The sequence below is a fragment of the Mixophyes fleayi genome, chromosome 4 (genome assembly GCF_038048845.1).
Source record: "Mixophyes fleayi isolate aMixFle1 chromosome 4, aMixFle1.hap1, whole genome shotgun sequence".
In the NCBI taxonomy this organism is placed as follows: Eukaryota; Metazoa; Chordata; class Amphibia; order Anura; family Limnodynastidae; genus Mixophyes; species Mixophyes fleayi.
The window spans coordinates 87170810-87191207 of record NC_134405.1 but is presented as its reverse complement, the minus strand read 5'-3'; the positions used below and the strand labels follow the sequence as shown (position 1 = coordinate 87191207).

Genomic DNA, 20398 nt, shown 5'->3' with positions numbered 1-20398 from the left:
ATCAGAAATTTACATACACACGCCCCCAAAGGAGTCACAGCTCGAAGAACTATCAGCATTTGCTCGTGGATCGAACGGAAATTTATACATACTACATGATCGTTAGGTGATTGGGAGGAAAATATTAATCGGTACAACCAAATAAATGAGTCGACAATCGACACTTTGGAAAGACTTTCGACCATCGTGGCATTATACACACTAACCCGACTTCCAACTGAACGGTCGGATATCGGCTGATTTGCCTGATTATTGGATGAAAAAGCTCCAGTGTGTACCTATCCTTAGAGCTAGCCAAGAGTATACTGATGAGCTCTAAGAGAGTAGGAAACCCAGACAAACATACTGAGCCCCAAGCACTGCACATACAAAGTTATGACACCTCCCTTAAGTTTTGTATTACCTGGACATTTTCTTAGGCGTTTTCCTTGCATTCTTTTGCAGAAATAAATTTTATAAAATTAAATGTGTCTATGTGAAAACAATTGGAGAAGTGATTTTTCTTCGCTTGTCTCACTTTAGCGCCTTTTGCTGGGGCTACTGGTAATGAACAACATCTTGTTTCTTAAGAGCAACTTTTACCCAGGGATCTATGCACATAGTGGGGGTATTTACTGGGCTGCGCATAAGCAAAATTTACTTCTTTGCTGTTTTGTATATAATCATCTGAAGGTGGTATTTTTGTTAAAGGGCTCACCGTGTATGTTTCGTAAACCTTACATCAACCTTATAATTCTCAAAACCTTTGCATGCAAATAAAGACACGGAGACTTGAATAAGTTATTAAAAATTGCCAGAACTTTTATTATGATTTTAATTTTAACTAGACCTATGGTGGCGGAGAAAGGGCACTGCGAAACAACTCTCAAGCTGACACACTATCACGAGTGGACTGGCGTAAACCGCCGTACGTCCACCACCACGGGGAACAAATTCCAACATAACTTTGCGCTGAGTTGGCGTCAGAGTGACTGCCCCTTTTAAAACTCACTCTGCCCTCCCTCACCGAGTCGAACAGGGACCCTCCTCACCGAAGGGCCAAAAAGGGAGTTACTGGTGCCTCAACGGGGGGCAGTGACCTACGACAACTACCAATGCGCCCACAAATCAGCCGCTGAACGCAGTGCCTTCCTACCCCGCTGTGCCCCACAGACGCCGCAGCCCGCCACCACTAATCTAAACACCCCGAAACTCCACCGCAAATCTATCTATAAACAACCCCATACCTTCCTCCGTTAGATGTACGCCATCACTTCTAAACAATTGAGGTGACTCTACCCCTTATCCCGGGTGATTGATAACTAAACCTCCCATGGACCGCACTATTTTCCTAATGGTGCTATTCAGCTTCCTGACCATAACTGTCATCTTTTTTAAGGGGATAGTTGTTCTCCAAGCCAGCCGGGGGATTAATGCCGACCAACCAATAATGATATGTGGCCATGCCTCGTGAATTCGCCTAAGGTCTTCCCGAATCGAAATAATGAGCTCCAGAGACTTTCCTTTTCCCAGGTCATTGCCTCCTGCGTGCACTACTAGTATATTTGGCAGGCCATGCTGTTTAATTAGCCTCGCCAACCATGGAACCAAATCAGGCCAACCTAATCCCCTTCTACCCAACCATCTTATTACGGTGCCTTAGTGATTCGGTTTAACATTAGACCTGGGGTGGCCAGCGGCCCAGAACACAAAGGAATGACCAATGATCCACACCATCTTAGTTGGAACACCCTCACCTGGAAGCAGAAAAACATTGTTACAACCATGCCACCATAAATTGGAAGACAGGCCAGGCATAGCATAAAAGCATGAGAAGGATAGTATAGAGGAAAACCGTACAACAGAGGGGGATCAGGGAAGAGGAAAACAAATGGGGAGCAGGCCACCCAGACGAAGGTAAACAACACCCGGAAAAACCCCGGCAGCACACCACTAATCAGGACTTACGCCCAGGGAAACCCGGTGAAAATCCCTTTGCGCCCCCGCTTCAAAGCGACGAGCGGAAAAGCCCAGGGTAGCCCACCGAATGGAGGGAGAAGGTGGGGTAGGGGAGGGCAGTGGGGGTGGTTGGGGTAACAATAAGAAAGTGAAATTGTAGAAAAAGAAAAACTGCAAGGCAACCTTTTGATTAGTGGAACAAAACATTCAAACATCAACATTGTCAATCCTGACATAAGATTTATAAGCCGTGGATTTCCAGCGGCCCAGAGCTTTTATCGTCTCAGTGGAGGATCCCGCCAAAGCAGCAGATGTGGCCGCCCCGATCCTGAACGAATGCGTTCCGTACATAGAACTGTCTAGATTTAATGACTGTAGGGACTTCTTCATAATGGCCGAAAATTGATATTTCGTCATGGGCATGCCGTTATGGTGACATAAAAACAAACGAGCCTGAGGTCTCATATTCATAAACCGTGACACTAAATTAACCGGGCAGATGTTACTATTAGGCTGCCTATTTAACTGCACCCATGCTCCCCTGCCACTCTGATCAGTTTTAGATCTAATTATTTTACATGAAACCACTCCTCCGCATAAGCTGACATGCTCTGCCTGCAAACCTGACTCTTGATGCCCCCTGGATTTAGCCACCAATTCAGAAACCCGAAAAGCACCGAAAAAGGCCATAGAGAAAGCAGCGCTCAATAAGGTCTTCTCATATTCATCAACTGCGATCCCTCCCAGGGTCCCTATCAACTGGTCCAGAATATTGTCGGTGATAGGCAAGCGCGCATCTGCCTGCGAGGGTCTAGCCCTAGCCCACCCCTTTAGGGCCTTACTGATCATGAACCCCTTTGTGACATCCGTGTAACCTTGAAGCCTGGCCATGAAAGATATCCCTGCCAAAGTAGACGCGATAGAGGCTCTAGATTCCCCTTTGGAATAGCTCTCCCACATAAATGCTAACATAGCATCACGCTGACCTGCCTCAGATTGATCCTATTGCCCGCTGAATAGTGACCACTGTCTCCATGATGCCTGATACGTCCTCAGGGTGGAAGGGGCTACCGCCTGTTCTATGAGCCCCCTTATGCCGGCTTGATGATCTGCCAAACACAAGAGGGACACGGAATACCAACATTGTCCGCCTGGGGAGCCATGCTACGAAACCTGCTCCATTATCCTCGGGACAAAGCATCGGCCAAACTATTTTGCACCCCTGGCACATGTCTAGCCCTGAAGGAAATATCGAACTGCAGGCAGCGCAACACTAGGTGGCGCAGCAGAGATATTGCATGATGGGAGGATGCGCTTTGTTTATTGATCGACTGGACCACCCCCAAATTGTCGCACCAGAAAACTATGTGCTTCCCCCGCAACGTGGACGCCCACAGTTCAATTGCCACGACAATAGGAAATAGTTCCAGGACCAACAAATTTTTGGTAATTCCTACCCTATGCCACGCCTCCGGCCAGCTTTCCGCGCACCAATGCCCGTCCAGGTAAGCACCGAAGCCGCATGCTCCGGAAACATCCGTAAACAGGTCGATATTAACGTTTGTTACGGGTGGTGAAGGCCATATTCGTGTCCCATTGAAATCACTCAGGAAGGTGAGCCAAATCTGCAAATCTTCCTTGATGACCCTAGAGAGACGCACAGCCGCATGCGGCCTACTCCTCCCCGCAGTGGCTCTCTGTAGCTTTCTACAGAAAACTCTACAAATGGGAATCACACGGCAGGCAAAGTTGAACCTCCCTAACAGGGACTGAACCTGTCTGAGCGGGCTGGAGCTGGATTCCAATGCTTCTGCAATAGCCTCGCACATCTTGGACACTTTATCAGTTGGGAGCCTGCAAATCCCGGCCACCGTGTCGATCTCAATTCCAAGGAACGAGAGACACGTGGCTGGACCCTCAGTTTTATCCGCAGCAATGGGAACGCTTAGCACCCTAAAGAGAGCCTCAGTGGAAAACAGCGTATCCCGACAACAAGTGGAATCAGGAGGCCCGATAACTAGGAAGTCATCAAGATAGTGTGCGATCCACCGACACCCCGTTCCCACCTGAATGCACCAATGCAAGAAGCCACTGAACTTCTCAAATAGCGCACAGGATATCGAACATCCCATAGGCAGACAGCGATCGATATAGTATCCACCACGATGATGAAAACCCATGAATTGATACGACTCCAGGTGAAGGGGCAGTAACCAAAAAGCCGACTCAATGTCGATCTTAGCTAACAGGGCTCCCCTCCCACATTCCTGCACCAGTGCCAGTGCGGATTCAAACGATTGATAATTTACGGAACTAAGGGTGGCGTCTATAGCGTCGTTCACTGACAGACCAGCCGGGTACGACAAGTGCTGTATCAACCTGAACTTACCCGCCACCTTTTTGGGTACTACCCCTACCGGGGACAGAATAAGATTTTGAATGGGAGGAAGAGGGAAAGGGCCCGCCATGCGACCCAGATCAACCTCCTTCGCGATTTTAGCGTCTAGGACTTCCGGGAGAGCGAGCGCCGATTTCAAATTGATCGGCTTCGCCGTAGAAAAGCTGCCCTGCACTGGTAACTTAAAACCTATATGAAAACCGTCATGTATGAGAGAAGCGGTGTCTCTATCTGGGAACCAAGCGAGCCATTTGTCCAGCTCAGCCAAATTAATTGGCGATAGACCCTTGACTCGGCACAGCTGGGTTTGCACCTCTTCCGCTACCCCCACTCCGTCGGGCCTTTGCACATTCGGTGGCTGGATGCTGACCTCCGCATGCCGTGCAATTGTGTTTAAATCGGCATGATGTGCCTCGCTGGCAGGCGCTTGCGTTGAAATCAAAACATCGACCTTTTGTGGGGAGGGTTGCTTGTACCCTCCCCAGCCCTTGAAACCTCCTGCCCGTGTAACCCTCGGCCCCTTGACTGCTCGGTCTCATGAGTTCCAGCCAGGTGTCTATGTCTTTTGACCCCAGCGGGAGCTTCTCGCGACCGCTCATCCGCTTGCGGAAGAGCTCGTCATATGCTCTCCAGATTGAGGGGCCATCTTTTAACGCCATCCCGCTAATAAGATGCATATATCTCCACACCTCATCCTGCTCGCCGGGCCCAGTTTCCAGATAAATAGTAGCAAAAATAGAGAAGGAATTCGACCATCTAGTAAACGATCTGAACCTATCCTCCCCCATGCCGGACCTTTCACAAGCCGCGGCAAGAGCCTTCTTTCCCTCCCCTGTCAGGGCGAACATGTCCACGTACTTTCCGCGTCTAATCCTATCCCGTACACTCGGCCTAATACCGTGGGTTATCTCTAGGGTTTCAACTTGCCCTAAGTCACTCCTAGCCACCGGCCGGTCTTCGCCTCCCGACTGCGGTGCCTGTTTGCTGCGTTTACCTAGTAATTTCGTTTCCAATAGCTTGATGAGTTTTCTGGGCCTATCGCCCGAATCTGAGGAACCACTGCTCGTAGAAAGAACTGGTGACCCTAACAACTGTACATCGTGTGTGGTACCAGAAACGGACTCACCATGAGGAGCAGGATTCCCGGCCGCGACTGATGTCTCCATAACACTGGCTGACCCCGGTTGGGCATCTGTTGATCCCGGGATTGGTTCTACACGAATCCCTGCCGACCTCTGGTCCCGAGACTTGGACCCGGAACGACCTCCACCGACAGCCCTCATCTCCTGGTTCGCGACCGCAGGTTCTGAAACACAAAGTGGAGCAGTAAGCTGAGATCTAGGAACGTAGTCCAGTCGACGCCGCACCGATCCCAAGGCTGGGCCGCAGGGCTCTAATCTAGAAGGCAAAAGGGGTGACGGGCTATAGGAACCCCTGGATATGACCCGACGCTGAGGGGGGAAATCGTCGTAAGGGGCCAGGTATGATTCTTCGTAAAACAGACTTGGTCTGGACTGGGTGCGCCGCGAAGGGGACCATTGGGACGTATTACTGCCGCTGGAATGATGGTAATCATATACTAGATTATCTCGCGTGGGACCTGGCCTAAATTGACTGGTGCTGCCATACGCTCCAGACGGCGATGGGGCCCGCCGGGACCTGTACGTCCACTCGTCTGTTGCTGGCAGAACGTAGCAGGAAAGAGAGGGCCTCACAGGCGCCAGGGGGCTGTCCCCAAAAACTTCCAGGTTCCCACTACTGGGCCTATCTGATCCCACGTGTCTTTGCCCCAGCCTGAAACTCTGGACCCTGTCCGTCCCCGGTGTGTATGGTCTAAATGGGCCTCTGTCAGACAAAGGGGCCCCCCCATAATGTGCCCCCCAAGAAGAACCACTGCCACTATGGGGTAAAAAGGGGCTGGGCGGGAAATGCAACTGATGAGGGGCAGGGGGGTTATGCGTCAGTCTGTCCCCTCTGCGGGCCAAGATGGGTGGGGTGATGGGGTATTGAATAAAGGCCTCCGAGCTAGTCCCCCTTTCCCCCCTGGAGGGTTGCTGGTTGTCACCTCTCTATCCCCCGTGAGACTGCCCCTAGATGGCGACACCGGGTCTCCAGCATGATGTTGGGCACAACTGCTGCTGGGGGAGGCGCAGGGGTGCTGTCTGGAATCACCCCCCCCTCCCCCCCCCCGCTGCTGACCACAAACGCTGGCACAATGGAGCGGGATGGCGGCCTGGGTCTGCGCATGCGCGACCCAGATGACTCCGCCGACCGGGCAGCGTGACCCCGCCGACCGCTGGTGAGGATGGGGGCAATGTCAGAAGCGTGGGTCCCAGTCACGGATCCACGCTGGGGCTGAGGGAGAAATCCCTGAACTTCTGCTGAGGGAAGGGCTGGGGAGGGGCTGGCGGCAACATGGCGCCGGGAGCTGAGGGGGGAAGGGGACCTATAGCGTGCTGGGCGGGCGAAGGAGCGTCTAGGACGGGGCATGATGGCAGGAGCAGTGGGGAAGGTGAAGAGGCACAAACGGGGAGAGGCAGAAAAATGGAGGGGGAAAGAGAGATGAACAGGCTGGGATAAAGGGAGAAGGATTGAAAGGAAAAAACGGATAAAGGGAGTAACAGCGGTGGGCTGAAATAATAAAAAGAGACAAACAGTAAATAGGAAGAAAGAAAAGCAACAAGGAGAGGTATAGGAGAAGAAACAGGCAAATTGAACAGAAAAAACAAGAGGTACTTATCCGTTTGCTGATCTCGTGCTGTGGAATGAACCAGAACAGGAAGTGCAGCCTCCTATAACAATCAAGGTCCCTCCCACTGGATTACACATTGGTCGGGCCAACCCATGTTAACACCTTCAGGTCAGTGTTCAGCTCACTACAAACCCTGTCGCCCTTTAAGTGCATTCGTCCTATTCAGCCTCATTTGTCAAAAGATGCACAACATCTCCCTTAGGCAGATCCAGACAGATCGAGGCAATGCCTTGGCACAGTATATATTATTTACAGATGTACGTCCATGATGTATAAATGAGCAAAAGAGGAGGTGACTGTATTTTTACACATGGACCTTTAGATGGAGTAAATCTCAAATTTCAAGGGGAAGCTGTATGCATTCCCAGGAGCACACGCTGAAAAGCAATGCACTGTGAGTCAAGGACTCACAAATATGGTGTACAATTTTTCTTACTGTTTTGACCTAGAATTAATTCAGACCACATGTGGTCAAACATTACAGAAACAGAAGCAACAAATGTATTCCTGATTAAATAATTAGTTTAAAATTCCACTGTTGATAAGATCTGCAAAGATTCATGTTATTTATCCATTATTCCATATCTCCTCCAGATTAACAGCTGTTATTATAGGAACCAGGAAAGATTTCTGGTATCCAATATCAACCAAGATTTATGATGTTGTAAATAAGATCCAAGACTTTACTGAGTGCAATCAGGGGGGTCACTAGCGGAGGGTGAGAAAGAGAGATCAACTAAAATAAAATGTAAAAATACTAATTAAAATAAAATAAGTTTTTATTAGTAATAGTAACAACTGCAAAGAAAAGTTTTCAACTCAGTTTCTAGAGGGGAAACTTCCTTAATTTTTGAACAAGGTGACATCAGTTTGAAAGTGGAAATAATTATCCTTCACGAGATGACCACAGCACCTGAGTAAGTAAAATCATACTTGCCAACTTATGGCAAGTATGATCCGGGAGCTGCCGGGGTCAGTTGAGCGTGTAGGGGGCGGGGCTCCAAAAATCGCATAATTTTGGCCCCGCCCCCTATGACGTAATGCCGCAAGCGCGTCATTTTACAGCGGGGGGCCAAATGCCGCGATTCCCGGTGAATCAAGGCATTTTGGATTTAATTCTGCCCACTTCACTAGAAAGTGGGCAGATGTGGGAGACTGTCATACTCTCCCGGGAATCCGTGAGACCCACCCAGAATTCGGGAGTCTCCCGGACATTCCAGGAGAGTTGTCAAGTATGAGTAATATGGAAAATGTACTATAAACTCTATTAAAGTGGTCAGAGAGATAGGGAGATTTTGTTCAGTGTAGTCACAGAATATTTTTAGCAAAGGGTTAAAAGATCTATTCCATAAACAGACTAGTGCTGGGTACACACTACATGGTTTTCGACCAATAATCGGCTAAATCAGCCGACATACGACCGCTCGTTCAAAAGTCGGATCAGTGTGTGCAGTGACACGATGGTCGAAAGTCTGCCCAAATGGACGATTGTAGCCTCATTTGGTTGGTCGTACCGTTTAATATTTTCGTTCCAATCTCGTTTCCGTTGTGTAGTGTGTATAAACTTCCGACCGATCCACAACAGTGAGTACGAATATACAGTCATTGCTCACGACAACATGGCTGTAAAAAGTGGCTAAAGGGATGTCCGCTCTTCCCTTTAACGTCCTAAACAAGGCTAGTGTGTATGCAGTCCATAGACCGAGCGATCGGAACATCGATCGCATGTAAAATCGCTCGGCATAAAAAGTTGGTTGAAATTTCTGTAGTGTGTACCTAGCTTTAGAACTTACAAGAGACTTATTATTGTCAATCTGCGTGGAGCCGAAATCTACTTTGTTTTGTGGTAAATAAAGAAGCGTCCTTCTTATCAAGCAATATAAACCTATTTTCCTGCCATCATCCAGATAAACAGCTAGCAAACACACAAGAAATTTGCCACTTTATAAAGTGATTTCATTGGGAAGCCAAAAAAATCGTTACTAACCGCTGCAACACTTAATTAATTTAAACCGCTGTAGCTCTGGGATTCTTTGGTAAAGAAGACTCATACAGTCACATGAAATTTAAACCAAAATTGAGTTAGAACTAAAGGGTGCTTCTGTTTTCAAGGAATGATAAATGAAGATCCTGCTGAATTTAATCAGTCACAACCTTCCCTTCATTCCTTCTGCCTCTCTTGGAAATATCACAAAGTTATGCAATTTATCATATGGTGAAGATTTCCAAGCAAAGAAAGGCCGGGATATTGTTATTGGACATTGAGGTAATCATTAAACTGATTCCATTATTTTCAGTATACAGAAATTTTATGAACCAGAAAATTATTTCTCACATTAGTGCAGGGGATCATGTATTTGAAAAACATAAAGAATTTGACGATTGATTAATTGATTGATTTTAATTATGACTGAAAGGCAGCTGACCTTTCACCCAAGGGCAGGCTGGGTTGGGGGGAAGGGGGGTATCTGTCCCCGGCTGGTCCCATAGTGGACTACCTTAGGCTGCGTCACTGGGCCACCTGCATTTTCTTATCCTTTGAAATGTTCCTAATAGGCTGCTCAGTCGAGCTTGCCCCAGGGCTAAACTTTGCCAGCTCTCCTCTGCCTCCACCTAAGGGTGTTTTCACCCCCACCTTTAGTTGCTAAGGAACATTTGCTATACTCGACCAAATGGTACAAAATGTGACATTTGTTTTTCAGGGTCCATTCTTGTGTTGCATTAGCTTATTCTATAGGTTTACAAGATGGAGACCTGATGAGACAAGTTTAGCTGCAAAAGGAAGAAGAACTCAAAAGACAACAGCTCTGAATGTACAGAGGGGGAGAAATACTTGTCCTAATCAATCCTGGGTTACCTCAAGTCTCCAAATAAGAGCAAAAAAGCCAACACTCCAGGAACCGCTTGATTGCCATTTTTCATGCATAAGCAAGGGGACGTCAGTTTGGAAGTGGAAATAATTCACTTTATGAGAAAATGTACATGTAACTCCACACGTGATGATCACATTCACTCACTAACTTTTTGCATTAAATAAAGCTGAGGTGTTTTATTCATCTATAATATAAATGAGAATGGACCACATGTTTCTAATAAAGTCATCTTAATGCACAAAATAACTGCAAATTGTAGCTCTACTTCATGACATGCTCAGAACTTAGTTTCAATTATCCTGTCATCTACACACAGTGGGGGCAGCCATTTTGAAATTGCTGCATTCAGTTCATGCAGATGACGGGTTCACTTTAAAAAACAGGACACAAATGTAAACCAGCTATAATCGGGAAGATTAACACCATCATTTTTTAGTAGAAGATTTAGCCATGAGCTAACACATACATATAATATTGTATTTCCACACTCTGCTAATACCAGGTTACTTATTTCACGTTTTCAATTTCTGAGAAATATTTGTTTACGTTCACTAATCTATATCTAGATGGTTGAGTCTCTCTTTTCTTTAAGAAGTAGAGAGCTGGCTATCATAAATTATATTAGATGTAGTAGTTGATATTGTTACTGCTAAAAGTGTTGAACAATAAAACGCTTTATTTCATGAATTTCTTATTAAAAAAAAAAGAAAAAAGAAAACTCCGGTGCATAAACAATTTTTACTGAACAAATTGAAAACATTTTTGGAGATAGAGATTTTTAAAGCAGCGATACTTTGTCTCATATGCAACCCTTTAATGGGTTTGTTAATCAAAGCCACAGATATGATGATGAAGGTAAAGGACCAAGAAAGGACAAGAAAACAAAATGGAAGCCATGTTTACTAATAGAACCATGAGAAAGACACAACCAGAATAGACGACAGGGTTTTGAATATAAACTCAGATATGAACACTTTAATACATCAAAGTCAAACAAGTAGATTGTATAAATATTAAGTAGAATATTTAAAGGTTGATTTATTGCTACCATTTGATAATGTTCTGCTCCATCATACTGCCGGGTTTATTGAGAAGTTACCCAAAAGCTTTGTATTTTAAGGAATTATTGAATGAAAATATTTATTACTTACTTCAAGTAAGAGATTTAAATGGCCGTCAGAAAACCCCTTCCTTCTCATGAAACTTATTTATCTTGGGGCCATTTTTATAAAAAAAAATATATATATATATATATATATATATATATATATATATATATATATAGACAGATCACGTACACATAACATATAAGAAGATCAATAGAAATAGTGTAATGGAAAATAAGTTGGATCTGATCTCAAATTTTTATTAGTTTAAGTAATAGGTGAAGTATTCTCTGTACGGTGCTGAGTAATATGTTGGAATTATATAACTATATGGTAATGAATAAATAATGGATCTGAGTCTCTGGTCTGTGCCACCAATGGTGCTTGACTGGCGCTTCACTAAAGGTGTACATCATCAACCACATCACTAGGGCCATTAAGATAATAACACTTTACCACTATGGTAAAATATAAGCATAGGGCAAGTTGTCAATGAGTTCTGTGACCAAATAAAGGCACAAAGCCACCAACCATTTAACTCTAATGTCCTTTTCATATTTCAATATGGGGTATATTACTTCCATTAATATACAATTTCATTGTGAAATAAAACAATTTGCTTGTATGAGATGACCCCATTTACAGATGTGTTTGGGCTTCAGTGAGAGTTCTACATTCCGTCATTAATTTTTCCCAGTGAGTCATAGGACACAAGTGATATCATTGCTTACTTTATGTAGGAATATATTTTACACTAGTTGCATCACTGCTCTTCAAATAGAAGTGATGATGTTGCTGCTTATCAAATATAAGGATCAACTTAACAGCAGTTATTACATCTATTCACGTCACTAGTATATTATCAAGATTTTCCTTGTGTGTCAGACATAGAAATATTATTGTCTAACAGAAGTAAATGTGTCAAATGACAGACTGCAATACAGGCATTTGCCTCGTACCTCGTTCCTGTGGCTCCAATCTAATATTAGGTGTCCTTACTTTTTTTTTTATACTCTTGGAAAAGCTTTCCCTGGATTTTATTTGTCTTCTGATACAATGATTAACTGAATTCCCCATAGTGGATTTACTTTTGTTCTTTATGTTCATTGTGTTCCTTTACCTTTTTTTTATCCTTTTTTTTTTTTATCTTCACTCTGCCCTTTATCCCTCTTTTTTGTCTTTTTCAAACAAAATGTCAGTAGTTTTTTTTTCTTGTGGAGGATAAAATAAAAAGCAAGAATGAGTAGAGGAGATTATTATCAAGATGCTGTAAAGAACAGATTTTTTTTTTCCCATAGACGTTTTCCACAAATTAGGTGCCACAATGACCTGTAAATTTCTAAAACTGGTTGAAGGCTGAGCCCCTGCATAGTTATCCCCCCCAACCTCCTGGGATAAATGACAAGTGAAGTGGCCTGAGTCTCACCTTACTGCTGCTTCCTCTTTCTAGAAGCTCTTTTGTCTCTGAAGTCTGTACCCATCCTCTCTTTTAGCTCTGCTGTACAGCAGAATAAAGTAGTTAATTAGTGAACCCATGAATGCAGATCAGCAAACTGCTCCTTTAAAGTCAAGCAGGAATGCAGTTATTATTAAATTATTTATAAAGAGATTCCGAACAGAGGCAGAACGCGCCTATTTGTAAATCCTCTGGACACTGCATATTCAGTAATGTCATAATCAGCAGGCTGAAAGAAAGGGCACCAATAATTGTATTTTATGTTGTGCTTTTGTTTAATATTTGATTCAGTACATCTGTGTGGACATCATTCTATCACCTTGTTAGTAATAGGTTTGAAAAAAATCAATGCCCATCAGATTACCTTGTTAACTGAAAGGTTAAAGGGCCAGTGTGTTAAGTTCATTGAACACCACCTTTCATTTAGCCCTTTTTTTTCTATTATTTATCATTATTGCTATTTATTGCCTGACAGTTTGATGTCCCCAACTGCAATTTGTAATTTGGACCAGCCTGGCTCCTTAGTCACCCTTATACAAAAGATGACAAATATTATCCTAGCCTGTGATTCTAATCTAAATGTTATGGACATTGAATCTATCTCTGTGCTCGCAGGTGATTTTTACGTCTTATGGATTAGGCTCCGAGTACCAAGCTGTGCATGATCTTGTAGCATCTTGTCATCTTGGTTAAACACAGTTGTTCATATCCAATTCGCTGGTCTATTGTTCCACGATCTTTATCAGCACTGCCTCTTTGTCGCACACAGCACACGGTGACACTGGGCGAGAGGAGCCTGGGTACGTGCCTCTAGCAAGCCAAAGCACGTATAATGTTTTATCTTATAAATATGATGTCACTATTTCTTGATTGACACATCTCCTGAAAAAAAAAAACAACGAAAGCAATATATGCAACTATATATTAAAAAATTAAGGCTTTTTATTTATATTGACTTATTTATTGTTTGGAACTGAAATGGTCTCATGTATTTGTATATCTTTATTTTTGCTATCTCTAACATACAAGTCAAGGTGGGGAAGCTTTGGGCACAAAAAAAGAGCATTAGATTGGGTCAAGGTTACAGTAGAGGGTAATTATTGCTAAATGTCAGGTTAACTCTAAAGGGCTCAGCTCATTCAACTGGGAGCAGATTAGTCCAGATGGAAATATTTTTAACACGCTCCTCTCTAGCCAATCACCGACAGCTAGGATTAGCAAAATACTTCCTCTCATCTACCTGCTCCCAGAAAGGTCAATTTTGCTCATTGCTTTTCCTTTTAAGATGTGCATTTTTATTTGTATAGTTCTTGCTGAGGAAATAAGGTCCCTTTTATCAGAGAATTAAATATTCTACATCTAAAAACCCATTTTTAAGAGGCATTTCATTCACTTTCAAGATTACTTTTATCTGCTGTTTTTAAGGACTCGAGATCTTTTTAAGTGTCTCTCTGCTGGTAGGCGACTTCAGACTTTAGTCCTTTTTAAAGATTAGTAATTTAGTTTCCAACATTTAGCTATTTTAGGCTTATATTTTATGTTTACTATCTTGCTCTTCATAAAACACACACATAGCATTTGTATAAACAAATCTACTTTGGAATACTTTCTATTTTCTGGGTAACTTAAATAAACATAAAATTAAATGGACTACGATAAATAGCAATTATATTTTTCCTACAGCGCCCATTAAACGTTTGGTTCTTCCCTTCCTGGAAAATGTGTAGCTGGTGCCTGTGTGGTCACCTGTACCTCATTCAAAATTCTCATAGGCACAATACTTTTTTTGTTTAACTCCTCTTAAGCATGGGGTACTTGCATTGGTAGTTTAGGTTATATAATATACAAAAATGAAATACAATACAACTGCCAATGTGCACACAACTCTCCTAACTAGTAATTGGATTGTAAGCTCATTGGGCAAGGGCCTCTTTCTTTGCGTTCTTGATCCATTTTCTTAATTTAATTTTATATTTTGTCGATATACTGTTATGCACCCTGTGTGTCTGTAAGGTGTTGCATACTCCTAGTGGTGCTATATAAAAACATACAACATAAATATAGTGCCACATGGAAACTCATATAGCCCACTAATCACCAATACACTACCTGCTAATACAAAAATGATCTCTTGGAATTACAACATTCACAAAAAAATGCCTGCTCTCATTTTGAAAAAAAAAAAAAAAAACAAGACTGAATGCCTATAGTGATGTATGGTTTTGAAGGAAATTTACAGATATCTCAGTCACATGGGCTAGAAAATAATATTAATATTAATGGATTGAAATCCCTGGTGCTATGAGTAGAGTAACTGCACTAGAAACACTTTTTTGGGCTCTGCAAACTCCAACACAAGTTGCTACATTAAAATGTGCATTATATAACAATGCTATGTAAAACAGTTAATGGTTAAGCTTCGGAATTAGTGGCACTATATAAATAAATGGTAATAATAAATAATAATAATAAGCTGAGTATATTACAGCAAATGCGAAATTCACTATGTTGTCTGCTACAATTTATCACGCTTTAAAGGTTAGTATTACAATGCCAGTTGCTGCCTTTGCAAGGAATAGATATAAAATAGTCTGAAATGGGAATTGTACATTAAATATCAAAGATGGGAGCATGTGATTGGTTGTAAATAGCTTAAGACACTGAATGCCTGTCCCCTTTTAAAACTTCTTCCACCAATGTGTATCAGAAACAGCTATCGATACCATCCTATTAAAACAGTAGAAAATCTAACACACACAATTGCAGAAAAATGTTACATTTTTAAAACAGAATTATTGGCTCTTCACACACAGTGCCATGTATGTGATGAGCTGGTTGTGCTGTCTGTATGAAGCACTTTCTGCTGTCTTTATGAAATGCTGTCCACCCTACACACAACCAGAATTGACATATTGATGACAGAAGCAGTGCCTCCATGTGAGTATAGTTTAGAAACCCCGATACTGAGTACAGCAACATTATCTCCACTGATTAAAAGAAGTCCCCTGCTTCCTGTCCACCTCCCTCTTCCTTTGGGATTTCCTGCCCTCTCTTCACCGAATTGGTGGCCACCAGTTACGTTGATGTCTTTACCGTGTTTATTGTTCGGCTGTCTAACTTTTTTATTTCAAGATTAGGCCACAGCTTGGTAGCAAAGCCCTGCATTCAGCAACCAATACATTGGCGCTGTAGGGTTTGAAAGAAGTTGGGTCATGGGGCGCTGATGTCTTAATTAAAGCGGCTGTAAGTGCTGATTGTGATTTTCCAAAAATGAATGGCAGTCTGTCATTATTTATTACCAGGTTCTTAATATTGGGTACACATGTATGTTATATGATGGTTTGAGGAAAAAACATCAATCTTTAGGGCGTTTATAGCAATTTTGCCTCCATTGATTATAGCAGTACTGCATCTATTTATTGTGCTAGCACTTTCTCAATTGATTGTATCAATACTGACCTCTCCCCCCATGTTTTGCACCTATGCGCCTTTCCAGAATTTCACTTTCCCTGCTGTACCTAATCTTCTATCACTGTTAGTTAACAAGCTCCTCATTAAACGAATGTAGGAGGAAGAACACAGTGACTGGTCAACTTGAGCTTCTTCCTGCAGTTAGTGTAGGAGAAGTCTGGTGACTGACCATGTCTCTTCTGCAGGGCAATCTTTTTCCCTTCCATTCAGTCTCTATCCTTTCATCACTTTTTGCACCTGCTCCCTTTTTTTTAAACTTTATTTATAAAACACCAACACACAATTTCCACAAACAACTAAGGACTGAAAAAGCGCCTGCTCCCTTTTTAACCTGAAAGTAGGATTTTGCAGGTCACCAGTACATTGCCCGGTTATAATCTCACTAGCCTACAAATCCCCTGCCCTTTTCTTGGAACAGATGTGGATTAATACAGGTAAGCTTAGTTTTTTAAAGACCAGAATCTGAATAAATCCCTGATCTGTTAGGTGTAAATTTTATGTACTACAGATAACAAAAATTCTATAAAGGATAAACCAGTGATATCAGCTTAGTAGAATAGTTAAGTTAGTTAATGCATGAACCACTTTATTTTGTAATCATGGATTGAGATACTTCTCTGTAAAATATGCATTGTCTGCACACTGTCTGCATTGTTTTGTGTCACTGACAATGAGAATTTCCTTGTCGGCCTGAATAAATTATAATGGCAAGAGCGTCCTATAGTTTGAATATTCCTGATTAGTTCTCTTACAAGCAACTCCTGTGAGTGACATTAAAGTTTATGCGCTAAGATAGGCTAAGGTGAGGCAGTGCTTTAATTGATACTTGAAGAACAATAAGAGAGAGGGAGGTGAGGGGATTTTTTTTAAAGACATTAATTGCATTTGTAATCAAATCTGTCTGCATATGTGCTATGGTGATAACAATGACATGCATCCAGTAAGAAGTGTAATAAACAAACAAATCCAATTCAGAAAAGCATTTTACTGGATGATACGAAATAATTGAGGATAAAACATAAACTTTAAAACATTGTTTCCAAACTTTCCTATTCTCTGTTACCCTCACATATTCATTATGTGCAGGCTGCAAACCTAGATTGGTAGCATAGCTAGTGTTTAGTGTGTTTTTCTTCTAAGTGTGTTACAAAGGTATATTCAAGAGTTAGGCGTTGTAATTTAGAGTTATACAGGAGTTCAACAAGAGGAGGAAACTGTTCTACCTGAAAACACTGCTACAGGAGAACACATTCAACACTCTCCTGTGAGTTCCTGTTACCCTTTAACTGATGCACCTGCTTTGTGTAATGTTTGGACACTCCCTATTGAACTGTTTGCAAACCATGCTTCCTAAAATTGTTTTATCACTATGGTTTGTACCGATTATTCTTGGTGCTGTTTGTATCCTAACCTTTTACCCACACTTACATTTTCTGTTGTTCACCACAAATATGTCCTTATTTACAACCACCTCTGTAGTACCCTGTACTGGTTGATTCCACTACCCTTATTTAATACATCTACTATCATCCCTCTTATATCACATGTTTTCTATCTCACCACCTCTCCACATGAACATATTTTCCCAGCCTCCTTCTACTCCACCTCCACTCTACCTTATATCTCAGTGCTCATCAATGCATTTCCTACATTAATTGGAACGACTCTCTCACTCACACACCCTACTGCAACCTCCTACTAACTGGCCTTCCCCTCAGCTGTTTTTCTCCTCTACCATCCATTCAAGGCTAATCTTCCTTTCTTGCCACTCCATATCTGCAGCCCACTGTACAAATCCATACCCTGGCTCCCAATTTTTTCCAGAATTTAATTTAAGCACCTCATCCATACCTTAAAACCGTCCCCGTCTTCTTCCCTTCATATACCACTGACCTCTTCACTAGATACACTTCTACTTGCCCTCTTTAATCTGTCTCTGACCTCCACCTCTCCTTTTCTCTGGTAATTACCACTCTCTCTAGCCTCTAAGACTTCTCCAGTGCTGCTCCCTTATAATTGAACTCTTTACCTCACCTGACCAGACTTTACCCCAACCTTAAATCATTGAAGTAATCTCTCAAAACAAACCTATTCCCTATAGCCTTTCCTACCCCAACCTGAGATTACACCCTGCATGTTCTACTAGCTGCAGTGCCATGTCCACTGAGTCCTACTAGCTCTTATTATCTCCGCATTGTCCTCTTCCTCTAGACTGCATGTTCCCACGAGCTGGGCCCTCTATACCCTTTGTCTCATGCTTCAACTCCTTTGTCAAACTCATCTGCACTTCTTCTGTTTAGTATCTGCGATTCGTTTTTACTTTTTGTATGATTTGTAACTCTGACCTTCCAGCACTGCAGAGTTTTGTGGCGCCTTACAAATAAACAAAGATGATGATGATGAAGTTTATCTAAAGATATATTGTTGTATAAAGTAGCCATAACATCACTAACAACCAATAATAAGGTACATGGACATAATTTACTAACAGGGACAACAGTACTGTAGTTTAATAGCAGTGCAAACTTTAAATTCAGTTGTCACCTTTGTCTACATTTTAGTTATTGGCTTGAGTACAAACGATAATGTATAATGTTACAGTACATATGATCAATCAAATACATCAATGAAAAGAACAGAAGAGTAACAAGTGTCCTTCCTCCTTTCTTTAGAATTAGCTTACTGTTGACATCTCATATTTATTAGCAATTTATCTTAAGACTATTAAGTGCAAGAATCTCTGATAACATTGTACCTATTACATTTTCCACTAAACAGCAGCATTGTTGAGCTGCAGTGGAGTTTGGCTGAATACCTGCACAGATGCCAAGTAAGAATCTCAGGATTTCCGCCAACAGTGCCTGGCAGACTAGTAATTTTAAAACCCTCATTCATCAAATCTTTACCAATGCTGCTCAGTATCTTTGTATTTATTCAGTTTTTTCTTCTTTTTTCTTCTTACTTTTTTCTTTTTCTTGCCACGTGTATAGGAGACACAATAGGTCAATTTTGTGAATGGGACCCCACTCTACCTTCAATTATAGTTTAGGTACACACTGTAACTGGTTCCTCTTAATGCATTCCTCTGCATTATCCTGTGTCTCTGCTACATCATCCGGCCAAAGTGTCTGTTTTGAATCTACTAAGGCAAATTCTAGAGATGACCAAAGCTGTAGTGAAATGGGAATCAAATTTTGCAGCAGAAAAGGTCATTTTGGAAAGTTGTGAGTTTTTTTCGATACAAATTTTGATACTCACTTTTGCTTTTTCATGCCGTGGATTGGCAGTTTCGCACTGAATTTTTACATTTCCATTTGGTGGAATTTATAGTCTATAAGCAGAGACGGTGAAGGTCAATTCATTCTAATCTGTGGTATAGTTGTGCTATGAGTAATAATGGCACTAGCACAACTATGCATTACAAGACTGATAAATGCAGAAACTGAGGCTTATAGAACTGATATTGATTCGTCTGCAAGAATTAATGTTTCTAGTAATAGTTATTACATTTTGCCCACAGACTAGTTGCTATCATGCCCACTGATCACTATGGGAATTGCTGTGTCCTGTTGCGTTTAGTAATTGTCTTTCACAAACTTACAACGGGTATCTGTGGTCAGTAATGTTTGCTGATCATCTTCATTCAGTGAGCACAGGGTACTCCAAATTAGTACAAGTTCAGAGCAGCATCGGTACGTCTGCAGCACAGCTGTACAGCAAATCAAATTCATAAAATTGATCTTTATTTGGTGTACCAGAAATACTATTTATATCAATGATTACTCATTATTGCACACTGGCTACCAGTTAAAACACCTGTTAAGTACTATGACAATTGCTCTGTTCTTCTGTCTGAACTATTACTGTTTTGTAATTATTGCGCAACACTGGGCAGCTTTGGGCAGTTCAATATTTCAGCCCCGTCTTCCAATATGTACTTTTGTTTGTTTTAATAATAATAATATTATTATTATTATTATTATTATTATTAATAATAATAATTAATCATGTTAAGTAGACATGACGAAAGAAATGTAAGGAATGAAAGAGATGCACTGGTCTAGGTAAGAATAGCCAGGTGACAATGTCAGAGTCATACGTCATCTCTCTAGAAGTAGGATATGGTTCCCTGGGACCACTGACCACTGTCTAAGCCATAGTGCACGCTCAGGATTAGTGACAGTTCTAAGAAGGCCATCCTGAGAACTACATGCATTCCACCATGCTGAGGAGTCAACAAAGATGGAATCAGCATTTTAAAAGCCCAAGGCTACATCTACACTACATGGACAAAAGTATATGGATGCTTGACCATTACATCAACAGGGACTGTTGTATGCTAATACATATACTTTACAATGGAGTAGGTCCCCCTTTTGCAGTGATAACAGCTTCCACTCTTCT

The 20398-nt window shown here is 42.1% G+C and overlaps 1 protein-coding gene across 1 annotated transcript in view; it reads right to left on the bottom strand.

Moving 5' to 3' along the window:
* Positions 1–1210: 1210 nt before the first annotated feature.
* The window catches only part of LOC142150724 (uncharacterized), a 122158-nt gene continuing 102970 nt past the window's right edge, over positions 1211–20398 (bottom strand). The window contains exons 3-4 of the mRNA XM_075205917.1: positions 5463–6405; positions 1211–3047 (exon numbers count right to left, since the gene is read on the bottom strand). Coding sequence (XP_075062018.1) covers positions 2941–3047; positions 5463–6405 — 1050 coding nt within the window. The 3' untranslated portion in view covers positions 1211–2940. The remainder of the gene's footprint in view (positions 3048–5462; positions 6406–20398) is intronic.